The 16,114-nt window shown below is 44.7% G+C and overlaps 1 protein-coding gene across 2 annotated transcripts; it reads right to left on the bottom strand.

Annotated features, from left to right (window-relative positions):
- Positions 1 to 791: 791 nt before the first annotated feature.
- cacng8b (calcium channel, voltage-dependent, gamma subunit 8b) lies at positions 792 to 15,003 on the bottom strand. 2 transcript variants are annotated; one of them, XM_062565583.1, is made up of 6 exons: positions 14,670 to 15,003; positions 7,552 to 7,834; positions 6,613 to 6,837; positions 3,824 to 3,907; positions 2,818 to 2,958; positions 792 to 2,576 (listed from the first exon to the last, which is right to left on the bottom strand). In XM_062565583.1, the coding sequence occupies exons 3-6, from the start codon at positions 6,833 to 6,835 to the stop codon at positions 1,780 to 1,782; spliced, it is 1,245 nt and encodes a 414-aa protein (XP_062421567.1). In that variant the 5' UTR covers positions 6,836 to 6,837; positions 7,552 to 7,834; positions 14,670 to 15,003; the 3' UTR covers positions 792 to 1,779. The 2 variants fall into 2 exon arrangements, with proteins under 2 accessions (XP_062421567.1, XP_037311106.1); XM_037455209.2 differs by having other exon boundaries at positions 7,552 to 7,837; positions 14,670 to 15,002.
- Between the last annotated feature and the right edge of the window lie 1,111 nt (positions 15,004 to 16,114).

The following is a 16,114-nucleotide window of genomic DNA, read 5'->3' on the forward strand; positions in this document are numbered from 1 at the left end:
AAAAGACAGCAGTCTGTAAATATGTCTGTTATTGTTTTGTTTTTTATAAACTTCGTGCAATACAGTGTTTAAGTTTATCACACATTTAGATAAACCATAATCATTTGTCTAGATATATCTATTCTCAACTACATACTATTCATATTGCCCACATAAATGCTATCTGTGTGCAGGTTTTATCACATTATTCTTTTTCTGAAATGAAATCAAAGAAATAAAAATGTATAGAATCTGGAAGCTTCTGGTTTGTTTTGTTTCTTCATTATATCATGTAGCGGCGTGTCCACGGTTTCAACCTGGATCTGCAGTCAGTTGGGGCAGTTTAGATGAGGAGGGGGGGGGGGGGGGGAGGATTACATGTGTTTACATTCTTGACATAAACAGATGAAGTCAAGAGTCAAGCACAGTGAAGAGAATCACGTCGAGGTTTGAGGGAGTGGGTGGGGGGGGGGGGTCTTCTATGTGCTGAATCTGCTGTTGGTCATGTGATAAAGTTGAGGAACACTGATCAGGTGACCAAATACCGGCGGGCAGGGGGAGCAGGTATGGCAGCGCAGGGTCGGTGCATGAAACCACCCAACAAGAGTCCAGGGAGGGCACCGGGAACAAAACAGCCCAAAATGCATACCCAGTTAAAACAGTGGTCCCGAAAAACGTATCTATAGACTTTACAAATATATGTATGCATAAATTACAATGTACATGTATCTTTTCAAAAGTCTTTTCTCTAGTGTGTTTTTTTTAAACCCTCTCAACCCACATATACATATGGTCTTTTTTTGCCACTGAAAATGATGAGTTGCATGTCTCACTTTGGGACTCTTCATAGAAAAAAATGATTAGGTTTTTTTGTTTTTCTGCTCAGGCAGTAACCTTTACCTGAATCTGTACAAATGTATTATTCTATGTCTCTTTTTTTCTGCTTCCTCCAGTCAGAGGTTTCTGTTAATGCCCAAGAACAAACATCTTCAACACGACTATAGCTACAAGTACTACTGTTAACACTGATTAGAATGGAAATAAGACTAACAGAGGCCCAGAAAACTCAGACTTATGATAACGAGGACGTTGGTCAGTTGTCTCAGTCACTCACATTATTTGTTGCATTTCTGTCAGTATCAATATTGGAAGACAATTTACAAGTAGTCAAATCTGACTTCATGTTGTAAATGAAAATTATATCATATTGGGGTTAAAAAAAAAAAAAAAAACAGGCCCTCATTCTCCCACATATTGTGCACACTCATGCTCGACACTTTGACACAGTTACACACAGCTCACTGAGAGTCCCAGTGGCCCCGCATGGAAGAAATTCACAGTAAAAGTCGTAGATCTAAAATTAGAGTGAAAGTAACATGAAAATTAAAATTTTCATTCCAAACTATAGTGTTTGCAAATACGGCTAGCCTGTAATAACGCTAAGAATAATCACAACAACAATTTTACATTAACGATGATCTGGTTAATTAGCGGTAATATTGCACAAAAAAAAAATATGTGAAACATTTTCATAATAGCCCAAGGTTAATTGTGTTTGATCATTAACAAAATAAATCATTTCTAGCAGGTTAAAATATCAAAATAGTTTTATTGTGAAAGTTCCTTGTTGTTGTTATTATCACTCCGTTATTACTCATCCTCTTTCTGTTCTCAGTGAGATTGAGCAGACTAAATAGCAGTGAGCATGGAGGGAGAGCCACACAAACACTCTCTATCACCCCTCCCTCATTCCTACCCGTCCGCCTCTCCCTTCCCTCCTCGCCCTCTCACACCCTCTCCCTACACAGGCGTTGTCTTCCTATTGAGGGTGTTGGAGTTGCTCTCCCTGTCCCCCTTCAGCCTGTCCAGAGTCCCCATCCCTCGCTCCCTGTCTACTGTGGACGAGGTGAAGGCGGGGGGGCCGGAGCCCACCGAGTTGGGCATCGGCGCGTTGGAGTTGGAAGAATTGGAAGGATTGTGGGACTTAAGCGATGGAAGTGTACCACTCATCATCACCCCCCCTCCGCCTCCGTCCTTGGGAAAGCAGTTGTGGAGCTGGTAAAGCGTGGCCCTGTCCACCGTTCCGTACATGGGCGGCAGACCCCCCAGTTTGGGGTCGCGGGACAGCGTGTAGAGAGAGATGTCGCCTCCGGCCAGGGCCGTGTGGGAGCGGGAGTGGGGGTTGGGTAAGGTGGACACTGAAATGGGGCCCTGGGAAAGTAGTGCAGAGGGGGGCAGGCCAAAGTTCTTGCCCCCACCTCCCCCTACGGGTGAGGGGTCTCGGGAGCGGGAGGGGTCGGTGGAGCGGGACGAGGAGCGGGAGCGGCGGCGGAAGCGGTAGCTGGGCAGGCGGAGCATGGCGTGGGTGGTGCTCTTGAAAATGTCGGTGCGCGAGCGGCAGCGCAGCTCCTTGTTCTTCTCGATGTAGATGTTGACGGCGAGCACGCCCACCATCTCGGCCATGATGAAGGAGAGACCCCCAAAGTAAAAGGACCAACCGTAGGAGTACTGCCACTTCTTGTCCTCGTCCTTCTTCGGGGAGATGTCCCCCAGTGCGGCCGAGATGTACACAATCACACCGATGATGTTGCTCAGGCCTGAGGGAGCACAGACGCAGGGTGTTTATAAAGAAGCTAAATAAGGGCACTAACTTACAGTACAAATAAAACACATTGGTTTGACAGGATGCTTTGTGAAACGGCCCAGGACGAAGGTTGAATGTAAACGAAAAAGTCTAAACACCACCAGACACAAATAAAGAAATGAAAACAGTTTGGGCATGTAATATATACACTCACACGAGCACACACATTTAAGCACATGTTATTCTTGAGTTACCTGCAGCCACAAAGAGAATTCCAGCCCCCAAGATGATGTTCCTCTTGCTCCGGTAGAAACGGCTAGCAGCGATGCAAAGCCCTCCCATCAGCAGCAGGATGGCACTGAGGATCGGGAAGATGTTGGAAGCCCTAACCACCCCTAAGAAGAGGGCAGAATAATAGTGAACAGCAAATACTAGAAAGGAGTGTAAACACACAGGTTTACTGACAAGGGAAAGTCGCACAAATACTGTATAAAAGAAGAAGAAAATTGTGACAAAGTCATAGAGAAAAATGCAACGTATTCATCATCTTTCGTAATAAAACGTGTCTCCAAAACACGACAGCGGTTTTGTTGCAGTATTCCTAAATCAGCAGATGCTCAATGCATGTTGCACCTTTAAAGTGAACCTGAAATGTAACTTTTAGGAATACATACGTACTACTGCTAATATATTAAAATGAGCAATACACACAAAAGAGTGTTGCCTTATACCTTATGAGCTAGGTTTGGATATTACCGGGATGTTGCAGAATGAAAGTCACAGAGAAAAGGGAAATGGTTAAAACTGCTCCATTAAAAAGAATACTCAATGAGGAAATGAATTACTCAGACCTAGACACACGATTGAGTCAAACCCTTCCAATGTGGCCTATAGTGCTTTCAGCAGGTCTGTCACACACGCACACACACACACACACACACGTTAACACTCATCTCTAGGACAACTAGGCCATGGGAGAGAAAATGCCACCTAAATGCCAGCAAAATGCCTCTGCAACATAGTAAACAGAACACAAGCTTTCCTTTATGTATGCACAGGCACACGTGCAGCATATCATGGAGCAGAGAGACATCGCTGCAGGGCACTGACGATGGACTAGGACACACGTCCCCGACGTTCTGTACACAATCTCACATGTTCTCGCAAAGATAATCTTATGATAAAGGAATTTAATTTTATGACGAGAGTTCTCGCTCATTCATTCATCACCCGTGCCTAGTAGTGCTGGTGTTGACTTACGTAGAACGTACTCTGCCCCATCATGGTCAAAGTCGGCATCTTCTGGGAAGTGGTTGATCTGAGAACACACGCCTCTCTTTACTCCTGGGATACGAGAGGAGAAACAGTGGTGACCGGACACAACAAAAGACAGGAGCTCATAATTGTAACTTAAGAAAAGTCAACAGCTCCTGAGGAAAGAGCTGATTGGCGACCTCAACAGTCATAGCTTTAAAAGTTTGAAAATCTCTTTTTCTTAAATAGATGGATAAATAATGCCTAATTAGAGCATCACAAAATCTAAATGCAAGTGAGTAACATCACGTACAGCACACACAGAAATACGTACAAGTATGCAGACACACAGGCAGACAAATAACTACCCGCCGGGGGTCTTGCATGTAGACAGACAGACCAAACGGAGGGATGCACGCACGATGATGACAGCCAACCACTGTAGCTGATGGATGGATTGTGAGAAAGATGGATGGATGTGATGGAATGAAGAGACACAGACGGAGGGAGAGACGGACAGATGTGCGATAGGCTGGTCTCTTTGCCACAGCTCTTATATTTCCACAGGTTGCTCTGTAAAGAAACGGAGGCACATCAGTCGCGCCACAGAAATCCGTGGGATCATTCTCAAACAATTCGCTCAATTTTAACACATGAAATTCGTTGGTTCGACTACTTTCAACCTTGTATACACACCTGTGTTGTTTTCTCTTTTTTGAGACAATGTGAACTTAGTGTATTTTACATACATGTCGCTATTTGCCACTTCCCATAGATATCTATGATCCCTCAGTTAACCTGTATCTAATTTAAATGATTTGAATTTGCACCGTATTAATATTTTACATTTGCACTCAATGGGTTTGCATTCTTTCCAACTATCTGATTTTCCAGTTATATATTCACTTGGCCCTAATTAAAATGGAGAATATAAAATTATTACAAGATTGTTACTATTATTACTATTCTAAGATGCATTTAATCACATTGGTCAAATAGAAAAATGGACTCAACCAAGTTGACCTCAACATTAAAACTTCATTGTATGTATTATAACAATACCCATTTGTAAATCATGAATAGAATTGTTTAATATCCAATTAATAATTAATCAGTGAACCCATCTATGACCTGATGCATGGGATACCTCAGTGCAGCTGTGGGGGTAGGTTAGATATTTGCAATGTATAAAAAATCCAACGAATAAAAATAAATGAACGACTGACAGGTAATCCCGTGCAACACCACCTCCAGTAAAGCTGCAGAAGTTTAGGAGAAGAGGACAGGACACGTCTCTATCTACAGCGTAATGTGCCACCCTCCCACAGCCATAAATCTTTTAGCTCTCGCATGTCCTGCATTTCCACTCCAGCTACACCTCACCGCACCGCTGCACAACTACTGAGCATATATCTTGGCCCAAAACTCCACAGACATCAAGGATACTTGACCTCTAAGCCATGCCAAGATACTGTCAGCCTTACTGCACCACAGTGTGAGAGAAAAGACCAAAAGAGAGGAAACTTCAAGGAGAGAGGGGGAGAAAAGAAGAGAAAAAAAACAGCGAGAGATTAGATGTGAATGTTTAGGGGAGTGAGACAAAGGGATAGCAAGCGGAGAGACTGAAAGTCAGGCATCGGAGGGAGTGGGTGGGGGGTGCACTGCAGCAGCGCTGCAAGGCCTGGAGCGTATCTCTAATTGGCTGCTTTGCTATCAGGAAGCTTGAGATGAGGACAAATTAGCTTTGAACAATGACCAAGCCCAGGATGGGTTGGGAATGCTTCATACGGACAGCCGAGAGGTTTTCCTGGAGACAGAAGTCTGCAGCAAATGCACAGATTGCTAAATCTCCACCTCCCCTTTGGCTGTGGCTGCTGCCCCCGTTAGCGGCGTTCCAGCCTTTGCTGTTTGAGTGCCAGCGAGGCAGTGCAACGTATAATGAATTAGCAGCTTGGGTTGACGACCACTTGGAGTGAGAAGTCGGTGGGCGTCGGGGTCGACGTGGGCCTTTTGTTTCAACACTCGATTCAAATTACAGCCGCCTGAATCAAACACAATGATTAATGGATTATATGGAGTAAGGGTTACGCTTCAGTATCGTGTAATTATACTGTAATTATGCAAAATTGTTTTCTTTCTCACCACTATGGTTTGGTCTAGCAAGTGCAAGTAGAATGTGTACATGTTGATGCTGCAGAACAAAGTGTTCTAAGGTTAAGTAAAATGCGGACTCTGCAGGACACGCATGCCGCTTTGCAACGCATTCATTAAAGAAAAAAAAACCTGCAACACATGGTGACTGGCAAAAAAAATATGACATGGCCGAGGGATTTACATTGCAACAATAATGGGTTCAGTTCTGTTGGATACATCACCACACCCACTTGAAATTTGCTAGAGTTAATATTCAAATCACGGCAGAGTCTAAAAGTCAAGGGTTTGTGATTACAACAAAGTCCAAATACTGAAATCTCAACATGTCTGCTCCTTCTGTCTGAATTATAATCCAGGAAAAAGGGGCAAATGTTACCCATTCAATGAATATATAATATTTCTTCTGACTTGAGTTGACTCAGCCCTTTTATTATCCCTGTTTAAAGATGTTTATTCTCACTACTACATTTGTGTACCTTAGTGGTTGTAAAGTAACCATAGCTATTTTTTCAACCATGAAATTTCTCTGCACCTTTTCACTAAAATCAACACCCTTAACCAAAGCAAACTTGATCTTGCAAGCCTCCTCCTTAAGAATAATAAGTAAAATAATAATAATAATAATAAAACATGTTCTTTACCTTCCAGGCAGCATATCCTCCACAGTCCAGAGTGGGTGAGCGCCCCGGGATCCTTCTTGTCCTTGTTATGGGGGTCATCCGCGGTAACGTTGGCTGTGCTGTTGCAGATGAGGGCACGGGAGTACAGCCAGTAGTCCGTCCCTATGGCCACCGTCATCAGGCCGAAGGAGGCGAATGCCCCCACGGTGGTGAGAAGGATTTGGATCCCCTTCTCACACACCATGCCTTCAGAGGGCAGAAGACAGGGGGGGGGGAAAGGAGGGAGCAAAAGTAAAGGTTGAACAAGTTAAAAGAAGAAGAAAGGATGGAATAACCAAGCAGAGTGTGAGTTTACCGTCATACTCAAGAGTGTGGTTTATTGAAAAAGACGGCAAACGTTCAGTTGGGATGATGAGGGGCAACAGGAGGTGCACCGATGGGAGGGAGAGAGGGTGGCGATGGAAAAAGGCAAGAGCGAGGAGGAGGCGGATGTAGGAGGTGCATAAGTGGCTCTATGATGTGTCCTTGGAGGAGAGTTGGATGACTCTGCTGACTCCGCTTAACAAGACAGAATTGATGTGAAACACAACAGATCACACCCTCCCAATCTCAGTGTTCTCCATATTCATGACCCTGACACCATTTCCCTCGGAATCAGCACGGCTGGAGATGAATACACAAACAAACACACACACACACACACACACACACACTTAGCAGATCTAACAAGATCACCTTGGAGCTATACAGTCCTCTTTAGGAAGTGAGTGTGGTTGCACCTTTTACATACAAATATGCTTTAATGCTCTCACAGAAATAACATCACAGAGACCCCTGAAGTGGCTTATAATTGTAAATATTCTTTTTTATGTTCAGCATCAAAAGTTTTACTTTCATCCTAAAAATGCAATTTTAACATTAGAAAAGACCGAAGCAAAGAATCAACCAGCAAAGTCTTACCTGACGGCGAGTTTCTATCCTTCGACTCAATTTTGAAATCTTTCTTTTCCTCGTCAGTGAAGAACGTGCTGTCCCCTCAATCCGGACAGCATCCATCTACTGTTTTCACCCGCTCCCCTCTCCTTCTTGCACTTGTTCTCTCTCTTTGGCCTCTTTCTCTCTTTATTTCTTTCTTTCTTTCTCACAGGAAAGCTGTGGCTGGTGGAGTCGGTGGCCTGGACGCTTGTCCTGCTCTCCGTCCGCCCTCCGTTAGCAGGAAACTCGTGTCATGGTCACTGCTCTGCTGCTGCACGTGAAAAGAACAAAAGTTAAGAGGATCTTTTTGCATTTCATTAGTTCGTACTGTAAAGGCCAAGAAACATGGTGGATATTTGTTAATTGAAACGAAGGTTTCAACATTATATGATGAAAAGTACAATATCTATGTATATAGATGTATATATGTATGTGTATGTGTGTATGTTTGTATAAAAACATCTTATAGCACACTACAAGGGGTAAAATGATAAAAGTACAGAAAGGCCGTAGCTCTGACATTCCTGCTACATTCATTTGTTTGGCAATGTCTGTTCCACTATTTTATTTATGATTTTGTGCTAATTCACAAATGGTACGACGCTAACCCACCAAACTGAAATTGTGAACATGGAGAACATGATATCTGTCATGTTAAAGTCAGACTTTGTATTAACACTGTGAGAATGTCAGTCAGCTTGAATTTGTCTTTAGCAGCTGTACATCCTCACAGAGCTAATAGCAGGGCTGGTTTTCTGTTGATTGACTGATCATCGTCAACCCACCAGCCCAATTCTACGGTACATTTGCTTTTTGAAAATGTTGTCGGGGCAATATTGCAACGTTGTTTATAGAGATTACAATAATTATAAGTGACAGTATTACAGGGTGAGGACAAAATGACTCCAAAGCGAGTTGTGCTGCATCCAGCCTGAATAAGAAGAGCAAAAGGGGGAGGCAGAGAGGACCAACCCGACATTGTTACCATAGCAACATTGAATTCCAAAGTCTGGATCAGCATAGAGCGGGGGGGGGGGGGGGGGGGGGGGCAGGCAAGAGATAGAGGGAGAAAGAGGCAGAGAGCAAAGCGGAGAGAGGGCAGAGAACAGAGAGAACAGAGATGGGAATATTTCAAATCACGACCGTGAGTGTTGACTGTGAAACCCAGACAGACACGCGGATGGACCAGTTCACTAATGCTCTATCAATAGATTTGCGTGTGACCATGGTGACACAGATGCTCCCAGACAGACACACACGTGCCCACACATTCACGTGCACAAAAAAAAAAAAAACACACGTCAATAAAGACAACGCAACATCAGTTACTGGAGAGAGAATGCAAAGAGAGCTGAGCTGTCGGTGTGTTTTTATTGACAAATTAAGGAAAGAATATGAGGATGCAATAAAGCAGCACACATTATTCAACAAACATTAGCATTAGCAGACATAATGCAGTGCAGTCAAGTCTGTTAATATTTGATGATGCAATATGGCATCGTGATCAAAATAGGTTACATCCTGTTTGCATTGTGAGACCCAAAACAAAGCTGCCTCAGAGACAGAAGCAAAGATGGAAGTAGAGACGGTGTGTCGTGTGTTTTTCGATGTGTGTCTGCACTCTTCCTCTCCAATGCATCTGAGGATGGGTCTGGTCCAATCATATTGAATCCCGGTCGGGCCTAATGTTCCCCTCAACTCCTCTCAGTCTCCTATCTCTGCGTTCAGGCTCCTAATTATGTAAAGTGTCAAATGACACCACAGTGTGGCTTATTTATACACGGAGGGCTCATACGTGCAAGCACACAAGTGAATGCGACCGTGCGCGTGTGCGTGTGCGCGTTTGTAGTGTGACCTTCCAACCCTATCAACATACTGCCTCTCCCTGAGGAAAATACGTGTCCAGAAGGGATTTACACTATCTCCATGACTTAAAAAAAAGTGGTATCTATTGTACATGTGTGTGTGTGTGAGATCTTTGACTCCCGTACTTAATGAATGACCTTAACAATAACCTACTAAGTTATTACCCGTAACAAAACTCCCCCGTGTAGGAGATCGTAATTGCCATTTAATTATCTGTAATTTCTTTTTTCCACCAATAATTAAGAAAGAGGGTAACAAGGGGAATGAGAGCAAGAGAGCGTGAAGGAACAAGGGCAAGAAAAACTAAACTAAACGGTTAAGACTAAGGGACTGTAGAGGAATTGCTTGAAGACGTTAAGGTTTAAATGTGGGCACACAGTGCTCCTCATCTCCACTTGAAGCTCGCCTCCAGGCTACTCTAACCACCGCTAGGATGACACAACCGAGCATATGGGTCGATTTACAAAATAACAGCCGGTTTGCCTTTTTTGATAGATCCCACTCACTCTAACAGCGATGCTCTTGAAGTACTTGTTCATTTAACACTGTGAGGACTCTGGCAGCCAGTGGGCAAAAAAGCAGGGTGTGCTGCAGCAAACAAAGGCCTGGGGCTTAGCTCTGGGAGCTAGCTGCTACAGCGATCGAAAAGGGGGACCAGGTCTTCCCTTTTTCACATAACAGTGTAATCACATCATCCCGCGTGAGTCTTTGCCAGCATGACAGAATACCTTTAAACACCTGTAAAATACAAGCACACCCAGTTGTGGCTCCAATAATGCAGCCATAAATCACGGAGGAGATTTAAATTTTGAAGTAGGGGCTCCATTAGCTATTCATTGCATAAATCAACTACCAAACTGATTGTTGAATAAATGATGAAATCTGTAATAACTTTTTCCACACATGTGAAAGGCATACGATCCCGTGTGGGCACGTGAGAGTATGTCGTGTAGATACACAACAACACTGAATTTACTAGTAAATGTCAGAGAGAGAGGCTGCCAAAATGAGGGACTTAGTGAGTGGAAATTACACTGGCTAATACTGATTGCTTGACCAAGAGAGAAAAAAAGCAAAAGGCCTACTTATGATGACAGGTCTAAAAATAAATGCAGCGTTTTCTATTTTGAGTGCTTGATGCAAACATGTCTAAATATTTAGAGCAGTGACTCTTGGTAGCTGTGACGATTTCTCTACCTAATCATGACAAAAAGTCATACACCTGTGCTCATTGCTGAGATCCCACAGCTGGGCTCTCTCACACACACACACACACACACACACACACACACACACACACACACACACACAGACGTTTACATCTCTGCACTAACACGAATGCCAGCACAGATTTTCAGGTGCGCATAAAAAGATCAACACGCAAACAAACCCAATGGCATGCAAGCACATATGCAGCCTCAAAACCCCCACAACTGTCAAAATGATGATGATAAAATAGGTCATCTTTAAAAGGCATTTCAAAGCGTAGCCAAATTTCCATTAAACCCACGTGAAGAGTCTACCAGGATCCTCAGACTGCATGCGACCACGTCTCTGCCTGTCTGAGCAGAACAGCCTGGAGAGGCAGTGACAGTAACACCTTAGCCTAAGAGGCTCCCAAAATAAAGTGTCTCTGGATGACCTGACGCTCATGAACCCGTGAACATATGCTTAAACACATGCACACGTGCAGCACACGAGTAAAGTGACAGCAGATCTAATTTAAGCTGGGTTTTTAGACAGAAGTGTGTCGTTAATTCATTATCCTGCCGTTTCAGTGCAGAAGGAGGGAAACAAATGAAGTAGCAACACAACTGAATATTTGCAAATATTCAAGCTACTCAAAACCCCAGCAACCCTTCATGCACACAGTACTGCTGCATCTAATGCTTATTCTAATGAGTGATTTATGATTGAATGAGTAACACTTCGTACAATTCTAAAAAATACCTAAATACCTAAACCTGACTGACCAAATTAGCGAATGCTCATAATTGTCTCTTTTCTTTAACAAATTATTTAGTAATATGGATGAATTAATGATGGTGTGTATCAAAAGAAATACCAATGTTGAAATTCTTAGGAAATACGTGAAAAATGATGATGATGATGATGATGATAAGAGAGGGATCAATACCCCTCTGAGATATTATAGAGGTATTGATCTTCTTATCTGACTTTCAGCAGGGAAGCATGTTTTCCAAACTGACTACACTTTAACTCAAGGTCCACCCACTGGCTTTTTCATTGGTGGTCTCCATCATTTAATATGGTCAAATGGACTTCTTTTGTCTCCACTCAAAGCGCTTTCACACTACACCTCATCATCACGCGTTCCCACCCATTCATACAGAGATCTCAGGGCTCCCACACACAGGACCGCCGGCCCATCAGTAACTGACGTCCACACGTCGTCGTCACGGCTACGGGTCAAGGACACACCGACGGGGACCCAGTTGGGGGTCAAACCCTTCAGTCCTCTGATTGAAAGACAACGGCGAGCCACCGTTGCGTGAGATTGAGACTTTGTGAGAAATGAGCGAGCTCCTTCTCTTGAGGAAAAGCACGAGCGCTAATCTGTTGCGCTTGATTTTGGAGAAAAATAAATCAATCGTCAATTTATTTTCCGTCACTCAACTATGATTAATCAAACTAATCTTTATAGCCACAGACAGTTATTTCATTAGTTTATGTATATATTCGCAAGCTAATTGTTAGACTGAACTTGTCTTTTTAATGTTGTAATGAGTGAAGCAGCTTTGGCCACAGGTCACACCTCTGTCTTCTATATGCTGACACTTGCATGTCATTTATCCCACGCGGGCTGCACTAACTTGAGCAAAGCACTTAAAAACACCAAACCTTGAGGTTAATTGATGCATGGGTCACGGCTATTGAGACAGAAGTCAATTAGAAGGCTTTGGATAAAAGCCTCTGCTTACTGGAATTATAAGCAGCGTTGTGCATGGAATCGGCAAACACAGAAAGGCCTGTGCCCCCTTTAGTACAATCCCAGGTTCACATTCACAGTAAGTATGTATCTGAATGAATAGTTACATTTACATAATTACACCTGTTACGGGACCCTTATTTAAACGAAGGTGTCTGAGTCTGTCCTCTCCTCCTGAGCTCCCTGAAGTGAGGAAGGAACCTGGTGAATCTTTGCAGTAGACAATCAAGGAAATTGCAGCCAAGGCATTGAACCCCTGAAGAATATTGCTACTTGACAGATGTGATGATCATCGCACGATTGCTTCTCCTCAGGGAGCGAAAACAGAGGAAGAGGTAAACGAGCGGCTGACGACCAGAGGACGAGCGCGGCAAATATGCAGAAGTTACAGACATTGTTTCCGATAGTCGGGGAACGCTTGTGCATTAGATAATTATGGTTTGGCCGGCGCTTAAAACAACTAGAGCCTGTGTGGGCTACGCACCAGTATTGACTGCAGTGAGTCACCTCACAGCAGACCTTAGAGGCGGTTGAGGGGTTTTGAAAGTAATCCAAAAATCCACAAAGACAATCATCGAGGCCACACACAGTACAGACGGTGTTTACCATGTGGGAGGCCGAGTGGCTGAGGGGGCGTTTCCAGCAGATGGCGGGACCGGCCGCGTCTCAATGAAAGATTTTGCTGATCGTTGACGGAGAGTTAAAGGCAGCTGGTGGTGAGACTATTCCCCTCACTGTTTGGGTAGATGTTTGGTGTATCACTGCGCTAAAGTCAGACCAACGTGCCGTTTGTAGGGTCATTTCATTGAAGAACTGTTCGTGGTTCGTGGCACACGACCAGGTTGGATTACCTCGACAGGTCATGATGATCGAGATCGGTGTTGAGTATTTTTTATATCGGAGAGAAGGTGGACTTTTCTATGACTTGGGGACTCACACCCAAACCATTTTGATGCATAAATATAGCCCTTTACACAAAACGTCTATAATTTTTTGCAAACTAGAGTTTTCAATCAATCATCACCCACATTGACACCGGCAATTTACGACCAAGTGACAAGACGAAAGTTTCCAAAGTGAAACTTCATGACATTGCCCACGTAAAAGTGACAGCTGAGCTGGACCTGCAGGATAAACACAAAGGAGCATGTGCTGCTGATGGACACTTGTGCTGCCGTAAAAAGAAAAAGGCCAGACCCTCGCAGAAGAGATGCGGCACCTAAATCAAAAAGCTTGCGCTGCACCTGCAAGCCGCCACATTTGGGTTTTCCACAACAGATGATGATAATTAGTCCGAGTCGTTCTGCAGCCCACCGTGAACAAAGGTACAGGTTGTCTCCTGAATGGTGCAGTGCACACTCCTGTAGCATCTCCAATCACATTCCATCCCACCTTTAGCCAAGATGTGATCTAAGCTGTGATGAAACAAATGAATGATTGATAAGGCGCCAGATGTTCGGCGCCCTTTACCACTGGATCCGGCGGAACACGGAGCACATGCACGTTGGCCGGTGGGAGACGGAGACTAAACAACAGAATCCCGCATCTCATCAGGTAAAAACGACGTGGCCCAGGTCCAACGCGGAGCTAAGATGTTGGCCCTGCACAACTGCGAGGAGTCCGGCGGCACGGCGGCGCCTATGAGCCGAGGACCGCTGATCAGACGCACACACGCACGGAGCCGCTGGGGCCGACCAGCGTGCACAGCTCGAGTAGTGATGCGGACTGCGGTGCATTCGTTAACAGGGCAGGCTACAGACATCAGCCCGCCTGCAGAAGGCTGCACGGTGGAAAATGGACGCCCATAGCGTCAAGCGGCCGGTGCAGAGGAAAATCAGTGGAATGGGACACGAGTCCCCCACACGCTGCACACACGTCCACGGAAAACCATTTCACCACGTACAACAGATATTTTAGCCCGGACACCTGCGGTGCGGATGCATTGAGGGCTTCAAACGAGCTATTAAAAGGATTTCATTTGCATAATAGACGTTGCCGTCGCTAATTATAGGCCCGCAGAAATAGGTGGGAAAAAAACAACCCTTCAGCATTTAATCAGTGAAGTGGCTGATAATCATTATAGGTTATTTGGTACAAATCTTGATTCCGTGGTCTACACTGTCAGTGGTGGGCTTCAAGTTGCAGGCAACGTGAAACAAATCAACGTGGCGTGGAAATTACACTGAATGAACTGTGATCCGTTAAGCTGCAGAAAAAAACACAACACAACACAACAGTGGCTAATATTGTCACCGTGATGGTGGAAATAAGCTGGTAGAGGTCTTACCTGCAGGCTTCTGTTTTATTTCAGAGATTCGCAGCGCGTCGCACTCCCAAAGAGATGGAGATGGAGGGGAGGGGGGGGGAGAAGATAGGGGTTGGACGGTGGATGGGCTGAATAACGAGGCAAAAATAAATAAATAAATAGAAAGGGTATGATTAGAGTTGGTGGAAATTAGAAGCTGGCGAGCGACTGGATTCTAAATTTCCGCTCAGCCAGTGGTGGAAAAGGGTTGGACATGCATAAAAAAAGGCTAATACAAAACACGTCACTGAACAGTGGATGTGGCCGCTGCTTGTGTGTACTCGGGGAGAATGCCCCCCCCCTCCCCTCCTCCTTCTCTCCGGTTGGACGAGCGCTCTCCTGCTTGTCTGCTTCCTCTATTTCTCCCACACTGAGCGCGCGACGCCAGCAACTTGTCGCATCCCACCAAAACTCCTCAACGACGTGAATGATGACGGATCATGTCGACAAAACCGACGCAAGATGAAATCTACTAACTACACTATGTTGGGATGCAAGATCACGGCGAAGGTTCAACCCCCCCCCCCCCCCCCCCACTCGCCTCATCTGCCCTCCCTCTCCTCTCCCATATTGAGGGTATTGGTCTGGATGTGCTTATTGGAGCGTGCAACTCACAGGGCTGTGCAATAAGTAGCCCACAAGCGGGGACCATTGTATGTGTTATCGATGTTAAAAACATCCACATGTGTGACGCTTTGCCGGGGCGCGACCCGATGGAGCGCCAGTGGGACACTTGTCTTCTGTGGTGGTGGCGATGATGAAGATGATGATGATGATGATGGGACCGCGCTGGTCGTTCTGGGAAATGCCCTGCAGAGAGAGAGAGAGAGAGAGAGAGAGAGAGAGAGAGAGAGAGTGAGAGAGAGAGAGAGAGAGAGAGTTGTATGATATAGTGCTGTCTAACGTCTACAGGTCAATATTAATGTATCAATGTAAATGTCAGAAGAAATGGGATAATTTACTATCATTGTCATAATTATTCAGTCTTTAGTGAGCGAGGATCCATCTGTTTGTAATATAGAATAAATTATAATAAATATGGAGCTTGCAGTGGCTTCAGCTGCTGGTTGCAGAACATTAGGCAAAAATGAACAGACAATGACCTTCAATAGCTTTAAAATGGCTTTGCTGCCCAGATCACCTCTTTCCCTATCTCTCTCCCTCTCTCTCACGCACGCACACATACACACGCACGCACGCACACACGCACACACCGAGGGGAGAGGGAGAACCGGGCAGAGCTAATACAGAGTGACAGGTCTTTCATGCAGTAATGGTGATGGTGAAAAGAGAGATCCACTCAACCCACACTGCCACACACATTAAGTCAAACACAAATGCAGATAAAGAAAAGATGCTTACACACGCCAACCCGCACTCACACACACACACTCACACACACACACACACACACACACACACACAAA

Source organism: Pungitius pungitius, chromosome 11 (assembly GCF_949316345.1).
Source record: "Pungitius pungitius chromosome 11, fPunPun2.1, whole genome shotgun sequence".
Lineage (NCBI taxonomy): Eukaryota > Metazoa > Chordata > Actinopteri > Perciformes > Gasterosteidae > Pungitius > Pungitius pungitius.